The sequence below is a fragment of the Saimiri boliviensis genome, chromosome 18, assembly GCF_048565385.1.
Source record: "Saimiri boliviensis isolate mSaiBol1 chromosome 18, mSaiBol1.pri, whole genome shotgun sequence".
Lineage (NCBI taxonomy): Eukaryota > Metazoa > Chordata > Mammalia > Primates > Cebidae > Saimiri > Saimiri boliviensis.
The window spans coordinates 4,693,661-4,710,606 of record NC_133466.1 but is presented as its reverse complement, the minus strand read 5'-3'; the positions used below and the strand labels follow the sequence as shown (position 1 = coordinate 4,710,606).

Below are 16,946 nucleotides of genomic sequence, written 5' to 3'. Positions count from 1 at the left end.
AGAGAAACTCCTTCTAAAAAAAAAAAAAAAAAAAAATATATATATATATATATATATATATATATATACAGATTTGAACACTATAAAAACAATCAGGACAATTACAATGAAAAATCTGTCCTTCAAAAGAAAGAAAGCAGGAAAATTGAGATCAATGAGAGGCTTGTCTGCTGTGGTGGACAAATCAATAGCAGCAAAGCTCTGGGGCCCCTGACCCACTCCAGATGGACAGACCCAAACCTGAGAGCCGCCCAAGCTGGGGATACCCACGCTAGGGCTTCTATGTCCACTGAAAAGCCAAACACACAAACTCAAGTTTGCATAATGGGCTGTTTATTCTTTGAAATAATTTTTAAAAAGTGGCTGACATTGGGATTTAGTAAAAGATAGTAATAATTTTAAGAAGTTGCGTAGAGGTCTGGAGTTAGAATCCATTAAGCCAATATCCTATACTTTTAATTCCTCCCATCTGCTCCTTGAATATTAATATACAAAATTATGAACTAGCAATATCAGTATTAGAATGAGAAGAATAATAGCTTAACATTGGAGAACTCACCAGCCACCAGGCCTCTGTACTTATAATCTCCTTCAACACTGACCATAACCCCTCCCCCTGCCAGCAAGACTGGCACAGGCATGAATTAATACAACCATTCTGCCAGGAAAAGACTGAGTTAAGAAATCTGCCTACAGGAGCATACACTCCGTGTTACCTGCAAATACCCCTTCTACATCCTCTTCTGTGTAAGGACCGTATCATCATTTCCTCACCATCTCTTATTAATGGACATTTAAGTGGCTCACAATGTGGCCTATTGGCAGCTCTGCTGCAATAAACATCTTTACACAGCACATGCATTTTTGTGCAGAGGATGGAAACATGTAGCTACATCCCTTTAAATGAAATTTCTGGGTCAGAGTGTGGCCATCATCAATGTGAAAGGAACTGCCTGGATGTCGCATTTCATTCTCTGCTCTATCCTTCAGCTGGTGCCTCTCTTCTTAGAATGCCCATCTCTCCTTCCTCAGCCTACTTCAAAATTGCCTTCCCAAGGCCTGCCCTGTCAAGACCCGCCCCAAACAGGCCACTCTGGGCCCCACCAGCTCATATCTGCCCCTTCTTCTGGCTCTGCCCGGTTGCCTGTTGGCTCAGCTGCTCTGGGAGGCCACATTTTTCCTCCTCTCTGTATCTAAGGGCCCCCATGCAAAACTTTTTCCCATTCATTAATTTCTGTCCCTTGTCTCTTATTGACCTCAGAGAACGACAGCGAGTTTGTCCTCATCGGACAGGTGTCCTGAGCGGAGGCAGCACAGCCCTTGGAACTGCAAATGGGGCGTCTGGGGAAGTTGATTATAACCAGATGAGCCAAACAAGGCTCCCAGAGTTCCCCTCCACTTAATAACTCACTAATGCTATCTTCAAAAGTCCGAAGATTACAACTCTGAACCAGAACAGCGCACAGAGGGAAAACACAAGGTAATCTCTCATCTAAATGAGGGAGCCAGAGGCTGCAATCTCGATCATCTAAGACCTTAACGTCCACCAGCCAGGCTGCAGTAGCAAGGCGGTTTGCCCCTGAAAATTCCTGAGCAGTGGACTTGAAATTAAATGCAGACCCAGTAAAAAATGAATATCAGTAACAGATCAAGGGGAAAACAGGGTCTATTTTCCAGATATAGGATCTAAGACGCGTTTAAAACTCTTGACTAAATGCATTTCTACTAGGTACCAGGCAAATTGATCAGTTACAATGGGAAGCAGAGATTAACCACATTTGTCTCCAAAGGGAGTGGGCTCTAGGGAGAGGGCGGCCCACCCATGCTTCACGCAGTTGTGACTTTTCCCAGTTTCTCAGCTGGCGCCAATGGGACCCCACAGGGGTCTCTTCCCTGGGACATACCCCTGTTATCGCCATCCTGCTTCACCTGTCCCAACACCTCATCCCTGCCCCCTGTCCCGAAAAGCAGAAAAGGATGGGGTCAAGGTGAGGGTGTACACCACCCACATCTACCTGACAGCCATGGTGTTTGCGACTCACCTGGACAGCTGTGTGGCTGCACCCCTGACTCGCTCTTTCTAGAGGATGCCTTGAACAGCATCAGCCTGGCCCACCCTTCCCTACAAATAGCCCTTGCAATTACTGACCCATGAACACTTTGGGGAAGAGCAGAAGGGACAAGGGAACAAAGAAACGGCCAGGAAGGTAATAATTAACCACTTACTGAGTTCAAAGCCATCCTGATTTTATCAACGGCATCGAGTAATGACAGGTATCTGGAATGTTCAATCTGACCTGGAAGAAAGAATTACAGGACGGTAATATCTCCATACCAGCTAGTTTTTAGAAGAGAAATCTGGAAAGAACTAGAAGAATCTCTGGGTGAAGGTCACCTAGAACAAGCAGCAGCAGTTCCTGCTGACCTTTGGCCTGCATCTTCACCACATCCTTCCATATTTAAGGACTTTGGGACCTCAGAGGTTACAGCAGAGACACTCTCCTCTGGGATCAGAGTGGGTAGGAGAATGGGGTGCAATTGTAAGGGCTGCGGCCAGGACAGCCTGACCAGAGAGAAGAAGGAACAGACTCAATGGTTCAGACATCCATCCAGAAGGGCTCTCAGGGGACTGCCTGGGGCTTATGGCCACTCACACATCCACTGCCATCAAGCCCAGGCATCCTGCTGGACTTAACCTGATTCTCACCAGGCAGCTGGGATCTCCCCTTTAAAGAACATCTCCCCAAGGGAGACTCCATGGGATAAAAATACTGAAGAAATGACAAGGTAACTAAACCCATCAAGGTCGGCAGAGGTTAAGGACAGGATGGGCCCAGAAGGCAAAGACCTGGGCCAGTTCCTGGCAGGACAGTTCCCTAGAAGTGTCAATGGGTGAGTTACTGAACCTTGCTGAAATATCAGGGTCCTCATGGGAAAACGGATAAAGCAATCACCACCGTTCTGTTAAGCTGAGGGTTGCAGGAGAGTGCAAAAGGAGTGCCACGCAGTGCCAGGACCTGAGAAACAGCAGGTGCAGTCACAGCAGGTGCAATCAGACCGTCTCTCCCGAATGTCCACAGGCGCTGCTGGGAGCCCCGTGCCGCCCAGCAGGTGGTCCAGAGCTCAGCGCCAGATATATATAGCTCACAGTTGACTTTTTTAAGTAGGCCATGTGGGCCCTCCCAATTTTTAATAGATATGTATATTTAAAAATTTATAAAACACCTTGACGACCAGTCCATTTACTACCCCAAACCCAAAAGAGAAAGAAATTCAGAGCCAACCATTTTGACCATTTCTAAGATTAGTAATGAAAAGAAAGCTGTGGGCCATTTCGTTTGCTGCTGTTTGTGAACGGTTAACAATAATAGCTAGAGATGCCAAAAACGTGAAATGCTTTATAGTAAAGCCACATTCTGACATCACTCCCCAAGGACAAAGGTTCTTTGCTTGATCAAGCTTAGGCTCCAGAAGCTTCTAGGCCACCTATGCATTTCCTTGTAAAATCCAGTTTTAACAAAAAATCTTGCTCAGTCAGTTTAGCCAGAACCTCCCATCCTCGGTATCTGATTACTTCCAATACCTGATCAGGTTCCTCAGCCTCCACCGTGCCACCGGTGATGTCTGATCGCCCAGCCTGTCTTCAGCAAGAATCCTGTTCAGTTGGTTTAGCCAGAATCCCCCTTACCCTTAATGTTTTCTCTTAGTGATTTTTCCACCCACACCAACCCCACCCTGAGCCTCGGCTGTAAGTGGATCCCAATCTCTCTCTCCCACTGCAAAATCTGCTGGCTTTGGTCCCTGTACCTATCTCCATGGTCCTGAATAAACTCCGCCTCACCATCTTTAGCAAGTGTGATTGAATGATTTTTTTTTCTTTGACACGCACTTCGTGAGCTAATAAAGGACTTTTTTCCACCCCTTCTTGCTTGGCTTTAAATGACCAAAGAATATTCTAAGAAACGGTGTTCAAGATTATCCATCCACGAGACCACATTCCCAATGAGGGAACAAGAGCTTAGAGGAGGCTCTGGGCTTTGGAGCTGGCCAGACCAGGGTCCGCCGCCTGTGATGCGCCCAGAGAAGAATATTTCCCATCTGCTGGTACACAGCGGGTGCTCAAAGCGCAGCAGGCAGCACTGGGCAGGGGTTCAGCCCCTGACCTCTGCGAATAGACTCTGGATCCAAACTCAGGCTCAGCCACTCACTATCCATGACCTGGAGGAAGCTATTCACTCTTCTGTGCCTCAGTTTCCCCATCTGCAAATGCAGAAAATAGGAACACCTACCTCCGGGGCATTAAATGAGTTAATCCTAATGAAGTGCTTTGTGCTTAGCATAAAATGAGTGCTACGTAAATTTTCATTAAATAAGGGGGCACTTATAAAGCTGATGCACATTTAACGACCTGCTGAAGGAAAAGAGGGCTGTCGTGACATTTGCAGATTTGCATTCAGTAAGCTCCCGGGCGACCAGCATGAAGCCCACCACGGAGCCACGTAGAGTGAGGCCAGCATCAGCACACCATTGCTTTCCCATGTCCTCGGCAGAACTGGTTCCTGAATCATTAAACTGAAAAACCCCAGCAACTTGCCATGAATGAAAACGAGTATGGCTTTTTAGTCCTGAGACACCTCACCAAACAGGTTGCAACAAAAACACACACATCATTTATTTACTCTTCACGTACAGATAAAAATATAAGAACCAGGTCATGTCGTAGCTTTGAGACTTTTTTTAGGATTAAAACTAAAGTTCACACCTCCCTAGGTATGAGGAAAGAAAAGTGACTAATATACAGGTGGGAAAGATCACCATTTAAAATGTATCGAAAACACTTAAGCCTTTTAGTCACATCACATAATAGACCTTGCCTGCATCTGCTTTGTGAAGACAGCGGATCCTCAGGCCTGACCAATACAATAAATCCCGCATTCTTGTCTCATAAGCAGGAAAGAACTCAGTACCGTCCTAAGATTGCTTTCAAAGAGTCCTGCCCAACCAAACACATTCTCACGCCTCTGGTTTCTCAGCTCTCCTATCTCCCCAGTTATAGGTTTGGTTGAAGTTTCAGGAAGTGAAAATTCGATCCCATTGGCGGCTCTCCCAGCTCAGGAGCGCTCTGAAAGGAGTAATGAATCAATGCTCACAACCCACACTTGTTATTCATTCACGATCCCTAACAAGGAAGCCAGGGAAGGAACACCAGGAGCCACTGCTGTGAGTTGTCAAATAAAAGCCACAGGACCCAGAGGCAGTTCCAGGATAATCCTATCTCTTCCAGCAACCCCGCAACCCACAGAACATGATAAATGAAAATATTAAGTGTGCCCAAATCAGCTACCATGGACTTTGGAATGGAAGACCAGAGTCACGCGGCCAATCACATTCTCCAGCTGAGCCAGGTACGGTGGCTCACACCTGTAATCCCAGCACTTTGGGAGGCCAAGGCAAGCAGATCACCTGAGGTCAGGAGTCCAAGACCAGCCTGGCAAACATGGTGAAACCTCGTCTCTACTAAAAATACAAAAATTAGCTGAGTGTTGTGGTGGGTGCCTGTAGTCCCAACTACTTGGGAGGCTGAGGCAGGAGAATCACTTGAGCCCGAGAGGTAGAGGTTGCAGTGAGCTGAGATCAGGCCACTGCACTTCAGCCTGGGTGACAGAGAGAGACTCCATCTCAAAAAACAAAGAAAGAAAGAAAAAAAAAAAAAAACTATTCTCCAGCTGAGAAGAAAAGAAGGCAGGAAATACCCCTCCCTGGCATTAGATCTGAAAGGAGAAGCACGGCTGTCCCCAAGAGACCGGGACATCACACTCAGTCCTGTTCATCTTCAAAACAGGCCTTTCCTCGCCCTCACAAGCTTGTACATCTCGTTAACGGGTCTCTGAAAGGAGCAAGAGGAGGGGAGGAGGAGAGGACGCTGTGTAGCAAACGTTCTCTCCTGTCATTTAAGCCAGGATGACGGTTCTCAGTCCTGGAAAGCCAGCCGCCATGAGCACTTCGGGAAATTTTCCTTTAAGTGCAGAAGCACAACAGCGGGTGGCACTCAGGCCCCACTCCTGGCTGGCAGGGAGCGCTTTCTTCAACACAGTGTCAGCCACTTGAATCTCACGATGGCACGCAGCTGTTCTCATGCTGTTTTGGTCCCTACTGGACTGAGAGCTGAGTCAGCCCATGAGTCACCTACCTGGCCACCAGACAGCAGGACGATGCTGTGGCATCGTATCAGCATCTCCTCACATGACGAAGTTACTGCCAAAACAAGAATCGTTCCTCCTAGCTTCTCTCCTCTGGAGGTCTCAGGACACGTTTGCTGGAGACTTACTTTCCAAACAACCAAGCCAACGCAAATGAAGTCAGGCTCATAGACACTGACTCCCACCCCCCCCCCACCTTCAAGAAAGAGAGTATACTGACTCCACCGCCCCTCACCATGCACGGACCTGCTCCTTCTCAAAGCCCCCACGTGTGACCGGTACTGTTCGAGGTCCTGGAGGTGTGAGAGAAAACAGGCCAGGCTCAGACCCAGCACCTCTTCTTCAAACTCCTGACAACACTCCCACCATCCACCATCATGTCCCAGTCAATGACCAAAGGATCAAAGAGAGCCCCTTATGCCAACATAACTGCACCAACACCACATTACACAACGAGACGTTCTGTCCTCTTCAGGAAAGAAACGCGACTGAATGAAAGTCAGCCGACGGCGGATTCACGCGGCAGTTCAGCAGACGCTCATTTAAGTATAATCAGGTAAATTGCGCACACAGTGCTGAGACAGAGAGGTTGAGTGAGAAGCAGAGAGATCACCTTGGGAGAGGATTGCCTGCATCATCCAAGTTTCCTTTTCTGTGAATGACTCATTGCCCTCAAGAGATTACAAACTTTTTAGGGCAGAAATCAGGTCTGGTTCTCTCTCTCTCCCTCTCCCTCTCTCTCTCTGTTTTTCTAAATCTAGCTTTGTAGTTTACAAAGACAGTATTTAAATGTTTTTCGAGTTCCTACCACCCGCCCAAATCTATTGTGTTTTTATATACCAACAGCAGATCATTGGAAATGTAAATTTGAAATATACAATTCACAGAAAAAAAAATTTTTTTTTTTAGTTCCACAGGCCAAATGAGTAAGATGAAATTTAGCAGAGACAGATGAGATTCCCATACCTATACAACACCAGCACCTCAAGTCAGGACAGTGGGTGACCTCCCAGGGTCCAAGTGCACAAAGCTGAGTACAGCCTGACATGACAGGCAGGCAGTAGCAGAGGCCCCCAGGTCACTCCAGGAGGAGACTTCAACGCTACACACAAGCCACTGGCTAAGCTGTAAAGAACTTGTCGAAGTCAATCTGTAAAATGGGGACGAAACAGAAGCAGGGTTGTCGCAGGGACCCTGAGTGAGAAAACAAGCCCCCAGCTCCGTGCCCAACCCATGACGAGCGCTCAATAATATAATATGGCAGATAAGATTTATCTTCCAACACCGAAGAGCTGGCTATGTGGAAAAGGAATTCAATTTATTCTGCATACATTCAAAGGACAATACCAGGGTCACGGTCAGAATTGTCAGAAGGGCAGGCTTGGATTCCATCTGGGGAAAGCAAGCTTCCAACAATGAAAAAGTTCAAATATGGCCTGGAGCTACCTTAGAAAGTACCACATTCCTCAAACCTAAAAACGTGTGTGTCAAGCCTGGAAGATCATTTCCCCAACGTATTCCCAAACAGAATCAGGCTTGAGCATCGAGATCAGACATGGTGATCTTTCAACACTGCTCCCAACTCCTATAAACGCATCATCAACAGTGAGCTTGAAAATGTCAGTGAATCCTCTGTCATCAGAATCTCGCAGAAAGAACTCCAAACCCATCGTCCCTAGAAAGCATGGTCTCCCGTGCCCCTTGGGCTGTGCAGCAGTGGGGTCAGGCTGAGTGCCCTGCCAGCACAGCCCCTTGGAAAGCGATGGCCTTGAAGGGAATTTGACACTGCACTGTGCACCTTGCACAAACAAGCAATCATAAAAAGCCTCAGCTTAGCTCAGGCTGCCAAGTCAGACCTCACTTGAAAGTATTTTTCTAACAAATCCAATCATCACAGCCTCCCTTCTGAGTTCCACTTGAGAGCCCCAATTTTTCCGCCTAGTCTGCCCTTCAGCAAACTTCCAGACTTCAGCTGCCACAACCACAAACCAAGGTGCCCTTCAAACACTTCCTGCTTTCTTATCACAAGTCTGTGCCCTGAGCCCCTCCTTCCATGGATGCCAATGGCTCAGAGCTGTCCACATACAGATGTCCGCGCCCTCGCCTCCTTCTCCCGACCTCACCCCTAGGAGGATGAAAAGCGCGTCTCTGAGTTGCCTGCCTTCTCAAACTCCACTCCGTTTACAGCAAAAGTAACTATCACACCCCTGGCGGAAAATCAGCCTTGACTCCCAACGAGCACATCGTCCATGCATTCAGTTCCTCTCTCCTGACCACTGCTCAGCCACCAGGAATAATCAAGTCCCAGGTCAGGCTCTGCCTTCTCCTGGAGCCCAGCCTCTGCTCTGGCCATCCTGAATAGCGGCCTGTGTGCTCAACCAAGCTGCTACCCTGCTGCAGGCCCCGCTTTTGCTCCTCCCTGGGTGGCCACAGGCTAGATGGGGCCAGGATGGTCAATGGCCATGGGGACATCATAAGCCCCTCCTTCACACCCAGGCCCATACCCCTGCTGCTTGCAAGTCAGGGCTTCCCAAATTAGCCTTAGGGTGAGAAGGCGCCCCACAAAGGCTGACCCCATACAGATCTCAGCTCTCAGGTACATAATGCTCCTACACCACAATCCTGAGGCCACCCAAGGCAGCCAGTATTGGGGGATCCCCTGGCAGGTGTCCAGGAGGGGCCAGGAAGAGCAGCAAAGGCCTGGCAACTGTGGGATAAGGGATACCCAGGAAGTGCAGAGCAGGAGGGACCAGAGAGCAGAAAAGCACCCATGCCTTCAATGCCCCTGGGCTCTCTGGCTCCCTGCAGGGAGCTCTCTCTGGCCTCACTCTCCCCACCAGCAAGGCCACTTTCCAAGTCTTCAGCAAGAAAAACTGAACAACCACTCCACTGAGCACTCACCTTTCCTTTCTGCCTCAGTGCACAAGGCTTAGTTCTGATCAGTGCTTCTCAAACTCAGAATTTTCAAGAAGGCTTAGAAAATAATCATAGTAATAAGATGCCTGGGCCGCATTCTCAGAGTCGGATTTAGCAATTGGAACCAAGGCAATGACCCATATTATTACAATCCATATAATCACAGGATTCCCTCGGGAATCCTGCCACAGATTCAGGTGGAAAAGAGTAAGACTTTTACCAGCCAGACTTCTGGTTTACACTTCCTGGTAAGGCCCTCACCCTTAGGTTGGGCTCAGAGTAGGGGACAACACACTCATACGACGGTGGTGGTGGTGGTGGTGATGGTGATGGTGGTGGTGGTGGTGATGGTGATGGTGGTGGTGGCAGTGGTGGTGGTGATGGTGATGGTGGTGATGGTGGTGATGATGGTGGTGATGGTGGTGGTGGTGGTGGTGGTGATGGTGATGGGGTGATGGTGGTGGTGGTGGTGGTGGTGATGGTGTTGGTGGTGGTGGTAGTGGTGGTGGTGGTGTGGTGGTGGTGGTGGTGATGGTGATAGTGGTGGTGGTGATGGTGGTGGTGGTGATGGTGTTGGTGATGATGGTTGTGGTGGTGTGGTGGTGGTGGTGGTGGTGTGGTGGTGGTGGTGGTGGTGGTGATGGTGGTGGTGGCAATGGTGGCGGTGATGGTGGTGGTGATGGTGATAGTGGTGGTGGTGATGGTGGTGGTGGTGATGGTGGTGGTGATGATGGTTGTGGTGGTGTGGTGGTGGTGGTGGTGGTGGTGGTGGTGGTGGTGATGGTGGTGGTGATGGTGATGGTGATAGTGGTGGTGGTGATGGTGGTGATGGTGATGGTGGTGGTGATGGTGATGGTGATAGTGGTGGTGGTGATGGTGGTGGTGGTGATGGTGGTGGTGATGGTGGTGGTGGTGGTGGTGGTGATGGTGGTGGTGGTGGTGGTGTGGTGGTGGTGGTGGTGGTGATGGTGGTGGTGGTGGTGGTGTGGTGGTGGTGGTGGTGGTGATGGTGGTGGTGGTGATGGTGGTGGTGGTTATTAGCATGATGTACTGCATGCATCTACCTTTTCACCTACAGGACATTTGTAGCAGCGTCTTGTCACTCAATGCACCCATGGCCCAGGAGGTCAGCCTTCCACAGTCCCCCTTTTGGAGTTCCAAGCCTCTGGCCTTGTCATACTGCTAGAGGAGGAGCCCAGGTGGGGCTGTGGGCAGGGGCTGGGCTCTATCAGGTCAGGGAGAATAAGAGCCTGGCCCAGGAACAAGCCCTTTCCAGTCAGGATTCCAGGCACCTGGTTTTCAGCTTCCTTCCCTCCTTTCCTTCACTTGCTGGTAACATTCTGACCTCCCGAAGGGAGGACCCAGGGAAGGAGCAAAAGGAATCGGTACTGTGCGGATGGTCACCAAAGTCCCTTCTAAGCATCCTGTGACTCCAACTCAGAACCCGACACTGGAAGCACTGACCTATGGAGCCAGACAAGCTGTGTTTATCCCCGTTCTGCCCCTTACAGGTTACAAGACCTTAGACAAGCTACCCAATCTCTCTTCCCCAGTGTCCTTATAATTGAGTTAAATATGTTATAAGGGGTTTGCAATGATGCCCGGCTGAAAAAAGAAAGTGCCACATCAACGTCTGCGGTTATTATTATAAAAAAAAAAAAGTGCAGCCAGATGTACTCTTATGATTAAGGTGACTTAGTTGAAGATAGAGTGGCCAACGGTGACAGGTGGACCATAGCAACCTGGGAGGCTCTGCCTGCAGCTCCAGCAGCAGCACACACTTGCCGTTAGCAGGTTGTCCTTGGTGGGTGTGAATAAGGGCAGTTGCTGGGGACCAGGCAAATGTCCAAGCGGAGAACAAAGGCCCAGCCAGCTCACCAGTTGATAATTAAAAATAACCAGAGGCCAAGGTAGACAACTGTCTCCAGGCAGAGGTCTCAGCCCACAGGAGGCACCCCCCCAACTCTCCAGCCTAGTGCATTCTTACTGGAGGGTGTTACTAGGTTTCATTCTAACCTCATCTGTCCAGTAGTTCTGCAGGGGGAGCGGGGCAGATCCCCCTTCTTCAAAAGAACTCAGAAAAGGTGGAGAGGTCGTCAGCAACCTCCAGTGACTTCCTGGGGGAGCTCCTGGTTACCTGACCCACCAGGCCCTCCCTTTACAGCAGCAGCTAAGGAGCCAGGACTGACTTAGCTCCCAGTGTCCCCAAGTCCCTTTACCCTGGAAAACTCTCCTTGCCACACTCCCAGCCCCCAGCCTTCCTGCAAGGGAGGCTGGCTCCATCCCCACTTCCTGGAGTACCTTCCCAGACCTCCCAGGGCAGGTCAACAGCTCTAGTCTCCCTTTAGGTTTTCCAAACACCTTGTAACTGGGCTGCCTAGTTTTGGTAATTTTCCATTATTTGGGGGGTTCTCGTGGCTGGGAGCTCCATGAGGTCAGGCATCGCCTAGGGCGCGACACGCTCATCTTCCCCACGGGACCACCGCACAGGTTTGCACGTAGGGGAGGGCTGCACAGCCTCAAAGCCGAACCCTGGGTGCCCCCTGCCCACCAGGCGCACCTCGGGCCGCCCTGCTATCCTTTCCTTCCCAAACAAGCCACCAGGATTCCTCATGACCAGGCCTGCACCTGGGCGTTCTGAACAGGATTCGGGGCCACAGCGCTGTGACCTGAGGCGGCGGGGCTGGCAGGGCTCTTGACGCACAAACTTTCTGGCCATCCGGCAGTTTTTCAGTTGGGCCCATGCTCGAGCAAAGCGTCCACTGCCAGGCTGGAGCACTTGACCACTCAGGATGCCACTGTCCCGAGCCCGGCTGGACGGGATGAGGCGAACCGAGGCGCCCAGGTGCCGGGCCTTCCCCACAACCCGACAAGGAGCGCAAGCCCAGCGGCCGGACCCGCTCCTCCCGGATGGGTTCCTGGGGGTGCGGGATGCCCAGGCGGCCCTGGCCCTGATCGCCGCCAGCGGGTCCCCGCTACGGGGCCTGAGTCGCGAGCAGCCCCTGCCCGGGACTGACGGGCCGTTCGCGCCTCGGCCGGGGGCCCTCGCTTAGCCTGGCCCCGCGGTCCCCGCCGCGCCAGCCGTATCGTTCCCGGATCTCAGCGAGTTTCCAGTTTCTCCCCACCGAGCCAAGAAGCAGAAGGAGTTCAGGTAACACTGCGGAACTGCAGAGATTTCCCCCAAACAAAGAAGCCGACCGACAGTGCTCCGGGTCCTCGCCCCAAAGAGCAAAGACGCACCGGTGCTCCCAGCTGGGGGCCGCAGAGGGCAGGCGGACCAGGAGCCCGCTCCGAACGACCCCGCCCGGAGGGACCCCGGGGGCCCTCTTCCACCAACAGGGGCGCCCAGGGGTGCTGGCCGCGTGCCAGAGGACCCAGGCTCCCAGAACTTTCCCAGCACCCCCGGAGGCACCCTGGCCGGCTTGCCCCAGCGCTCGGCCCTCGGGCGCACTCACCTGCCGCGCCGCGCTCCCCACAGCCGCTTTCACCTCCGGGCAGCGGCCCCGGCGGGTCCCAGGCTCCCAAGTGCCCCTTTCCAGCCCGACCCCGCGCAGGGACCCCGGCACGCGCGCCGCTCACCTGCCGCGCTCCGGCGGCGCTCCCCGCCCCTCGCCTTCCTTCTCCGCCTCCTGCTTGGCTCGCGCCTTCCCGGCTCGGCGCCCGGTCTCCGACCTGCCCAGGCTCTCGCTTAAATCTCAGGAGGCGGCGTCCCAGGGCCCAGGGCGACACCCCCAAATGCGGGTCCCGGGTCACCCCGGGCAGGCGGGGCGGGCGCGGCGGGAGGAGACGTTTCCTGGGGGAAGCCCGGGACTTGCTCCAGGCCCGGCCCAACCCCCAGGTGCGACTCTGGGGCACTTCCCGGGCCAGCTCAGCGGCCAGCCTGCCCCTCTCGGGTCTAGGGCGTAGCTCTGCCCGAGGGCTCGAGTTTGGGTTAAGGAGGAGGATTCCTGGGAGGGCTCCTCGAGTCCTGGGGGAGCCCCCAGAGCTGCCACTTCACGAGCTCCTGCAGGCTGCCGGTCCTGGCCTCAGGGGAACCACTGTGGCCTCTGGGCAAGGACCCAGGAGTCGGCCTTTTGGGGCCGCTGACCCGAGCACGAGTGGCGGGGACAGCTGCGGGCGCCAAAGACCCTTCCCAGACCTCCTAGACTGGCCTTTCTTGGCCCCCGCCAGCGTTCTGTGGAAAGGGGTCCCCAGGAGGTCCCAGGTCTCCCTGCAGGACTGGCCAGGGCGGGAGTGAGGGATCGTGGGGTACACCTCAGCCCGAAAAGACTTGGCTGTTCGCGGGCGCTTCAGACGTTCTTTCCAGTGTCTGCAACTGTGGGGGCTCAGAATTCACCGGAATTTCATAGGACCAGAGGAGACCAGAATTCACCACCCCAAGTAGGCCTGGAGGAGCCCAGAATCCGCCGCCTCCAAGCAGCCCTCTCTGGCATATTGATGATTTGGAACTGGTTATGTAGAGAAACTGCAGGCACAGGGTTACCTCTGAGAAACCACTTTTCTAAAGGAAATTCGCATCTATAAAGGAAATGGTCGTGAGTCAACATATCTGAACCAGGAAGAGAGCTGTTCCTGGACACTTTTATCACTTGGGAAACTTTTATCTGCCTCCCACGGCAACCTGTGTCACCAAACACCTCTCCCCTCACTCTCCCTCACTCCTCTGTAGCTCCCCAGAAGCCTCAAACCCCCATTCCTTTCTAAGCCTCAGTCATCTGGCTGCTGTTCCTTTTCTTTTTTCAGAAGGAGTCTCACTCTGTTGTCCAGGCTGAAGTGCAGCGGCTCATCGTGGCTTATCACAGCTTTGCCCTCCTAGGCACAAGTAATCATCCCACCTCACTCTCCCCAGCAGCTGGGACTAGAGGCATGTGCTACCATGCCCAGCTAATTTAATTTTTTGTAGAGATGGCGGGGGGGGGGGGTCTCTCTATGTGGCCCAGGCTGGTCTCGAACCTCTGGGCTCAAGCAATCCACCTGCCTTGGCCTCTCAACCTGCTGGGATTACAGGTGTGAGCCCCCTCACTAGACACCTCACTCATCTAAGTCTCGTATTCTTGTGGGAGCTTTTCTCCTGTTCATCTGTTTGATGTCAATTTCATTTGTAACTGAAAAATCTAGAAGGGTAGAGGGGCAGCATGTTCTCTCCTCCCTGCATCATATACAAATCAATAGGATTTGCTTTAAAATGAGGTGGAGGCAGAAGAAAGTCCCATTAGGTTCCATCCCAGACTGCCCCGCAAAGTGCTCCCTTCCTGGGAAGCTCTCCCGGAGCCTCCTGACTGATAGGACTTTCCTGGTAAGGCCTTCCCTCCCACCCCCTCTTTTGGCTCCTTTTGAGGTCTGCTGGTAGCCCCAGCGCTCCCCATCGCCTACACTGCCCTACCGTCCAGCCCCAGTGGGAGACCCTGAAAGACCCTCCCAGCACACAGGTCGGGTCTGGTCTTTCTTGGTGGCAACCCACTTATTTCTGCTTTGACAGTGTGTTTGATGCCTACTAATTCCACCCAGAAACCAGGGAGTATATGTGGCTGTAGACTCAGCCCTCTTGTAGCGGTTATTCAATCACCATTTATTTTTCCTTTTGTATTAATAATCAGGGTTCTCCAGAGAAACAGAAACAATAGGAGATATGCAAATATATACACACACATATATATATGTGTGCATATACACACATATATATGTGCATATGCATATATGTACACACATCTAGATTTCTATGTTATTTATAAATATTATAAATATATTAGATATTATAAATATTTATACATAAATAATATATACACAAACATGCATATTTATATGCATAATATAATACAGATTGGATATATGTTATATATAATTTATATGTAATAAACAGTATTTACCATATATATAAAGATTTATTATGAAAAATTGGCTCATACAATTATGGAGACTGAGAAGCTCTACAATCTGCCATCTACAGACTAGAGACCCAGGAAAGCCAGTGTTGTAGCTTTCGAAGTCCTGAGAACCAGAGAGCTAGAGAATCGATGGAACAGATTCCAATCCAGGTCTGAAGGCCTGAGAACCAGGAGTGCTGAGGGCGGGAGAGGATCAAAGTCCAGCTCACACAGTCAGGCAGAGAGCAAATTCAACCTTCCTCCCCTTCTTATTTCTATTCAGGCTTTCAACAGATTGCCCAAATTGAGGGCAATCATCGTTACAGTCTATCTATTCAAACATTAATCTCTTCCAAAAACACCCTCACACACACCCAGAAATAATGTTTAACCAGTTACCTGAGCATTCCATGGCCAAGTCAGCTTGACACATAAAATTAACCAAGGCTGGGTGCATTGGCTCCCACCTGTAATCCCAGCACTTAGAAGACCGAGGTGGGAGGGTCTCTTGAGCCCAGGAGTTTGAGACTAGCCTGGAGAACATAGCAAGATCTTGTCTCTACAAAAAGTTTTTTAAAATTAGCCAAGTGTGGTGGTGTGCACCTGTAGCCCCAGCTACTTGGGAGGCTCAAGTGAGAGGATCAGCTGAGCGCAGGAGTTTGAGGCTATAGTGAGCTTTGATTGTGCCACCGCATTCCAGCCTGGATGACAGAATGAGACCTTAATTTGATCTAAGTGTGAAATATATATATATATATATATATATATATATATATATATATAGCCATAAGTTGACCCCTTGTCAACTTTGCACCCACGCATCTCCTTATACCATACTTCATCTCTAAAGACACTAGCAAAGTAATAACCTGCCTATTGTGATACAACTCTTCTGCTACAACCAAAAAATGCACGCAGCCCTTCCCCAAAAGTGGATGTAAAATTCTCAAGTGTTTACACTTCTCCTTGGTATTTCATAACCTAAATACTGTAATGTAAAATTAGCAATACTTAATACAATGATATAAAGTCAATACACCTTAAATTATATAATAATGGAATGTAAGAGAAAATAAAACAAAGGTATATACTGTATATATAAATACATGCACGAAGGTATTCAGAAAAAAGAAATGAGAAAACACTTGTGACTACTGAAGTCTACAACAGGTTGCATGGGCAATCGCTGGTGTTTGTAACGGTCTTCTTCCACTACCCACTCTTCATTCCCCCTGCCTTCGGTAAGCATGGCAGCTGGTCATGGTTCTTAGCCTGGTGGACTGACCCTTCATTCCTCAAGGGTCTGGGCCATTAGTAACCCTGCCTGGATTATCCTGTCGTTTTCCATTGACCTTAAACACAAGCACGGTAACACTAAAAAATGCCCTAGGGAATTGCTGTATTCCAGACACACTCTCCCTTACCTTCCTGGTGGAGTAGTGGTAGTCTAGATTCTCCTTGGTAGTCCAGATCAGTCTCCCCAGCCAATGCCATAACTCTCTCTTTGCCTGTTGATTCAGAGGCATGTGGAGCTTGAAGTGGCCAGGTGGCAGTCGTAAATCCTAGTTTAATGGAATCACTACTGTGTCTCCTGGTGGCAGCGTTCCTCCCTCTGGAACTGAGACCTCTAGGTCAGCAGAGTGTGAAGTCACAGAAACAGGAAGCAAAATTGTTGTGAGTGGGTCACTGGGAGAAATGGTGCGTGGTGCCACTCCCATGTCTACCCCTTGATTCCTGCCCCCGTGGATTCTGGCTGTGGGAGAAGCAGCAGCACATATTGGGTGCTGATTCAGAGCCCACACAGTCTTCTGGAGAAACCTGCCCCAGCCTGCAAAGCGTTATCACCTAGCTGGCACTATCACTGCATCTTCAAAAGGCTCTTCCACCATTCTGTCAAATCAACTGCTTCAGGGTGGTGGGGAACACGGGAAGATCAGTCGATTCCATGAACATAAGCCTATTGCCA

The 16,946-nt window shown here is 50.6% G+C and overlaps 1 protein-coding gene across 4 annotated transcripts in view; it reads right to left on the bottom strand.

Moving 5' to 3' along the window:
- Positions 1-16,486, bottom strand: part of TMPRSS2 (transmembrane serine protease 2) — a 46,510-nt gene extending 30,024 nt beyond the window's left edge. For 2 of the 4 annotated variants that reach the window (XM_074389240.1, XM_074389241.1), the window contains exons 1-2: positions 16,405-16,486; positions 2,227-2,297 (exon numbers count right to left, since the gene is read on the bottom strand). In XM_074389240.1, the coding sequence (XP_074245341.1) occupies positions 2,227-2,297; positions 16,405-16,474 (141 nt within the window). In that variant the 5' untranslated portion in view covers positions 16,475-16,486. The other 2 variants (XM_003927594.4, XM_003927595.4) reach the window with 2 other exon arrangements.
- Between the last annotated feature and the right edge of the window lie 460 nt (positions 16,487-16,946).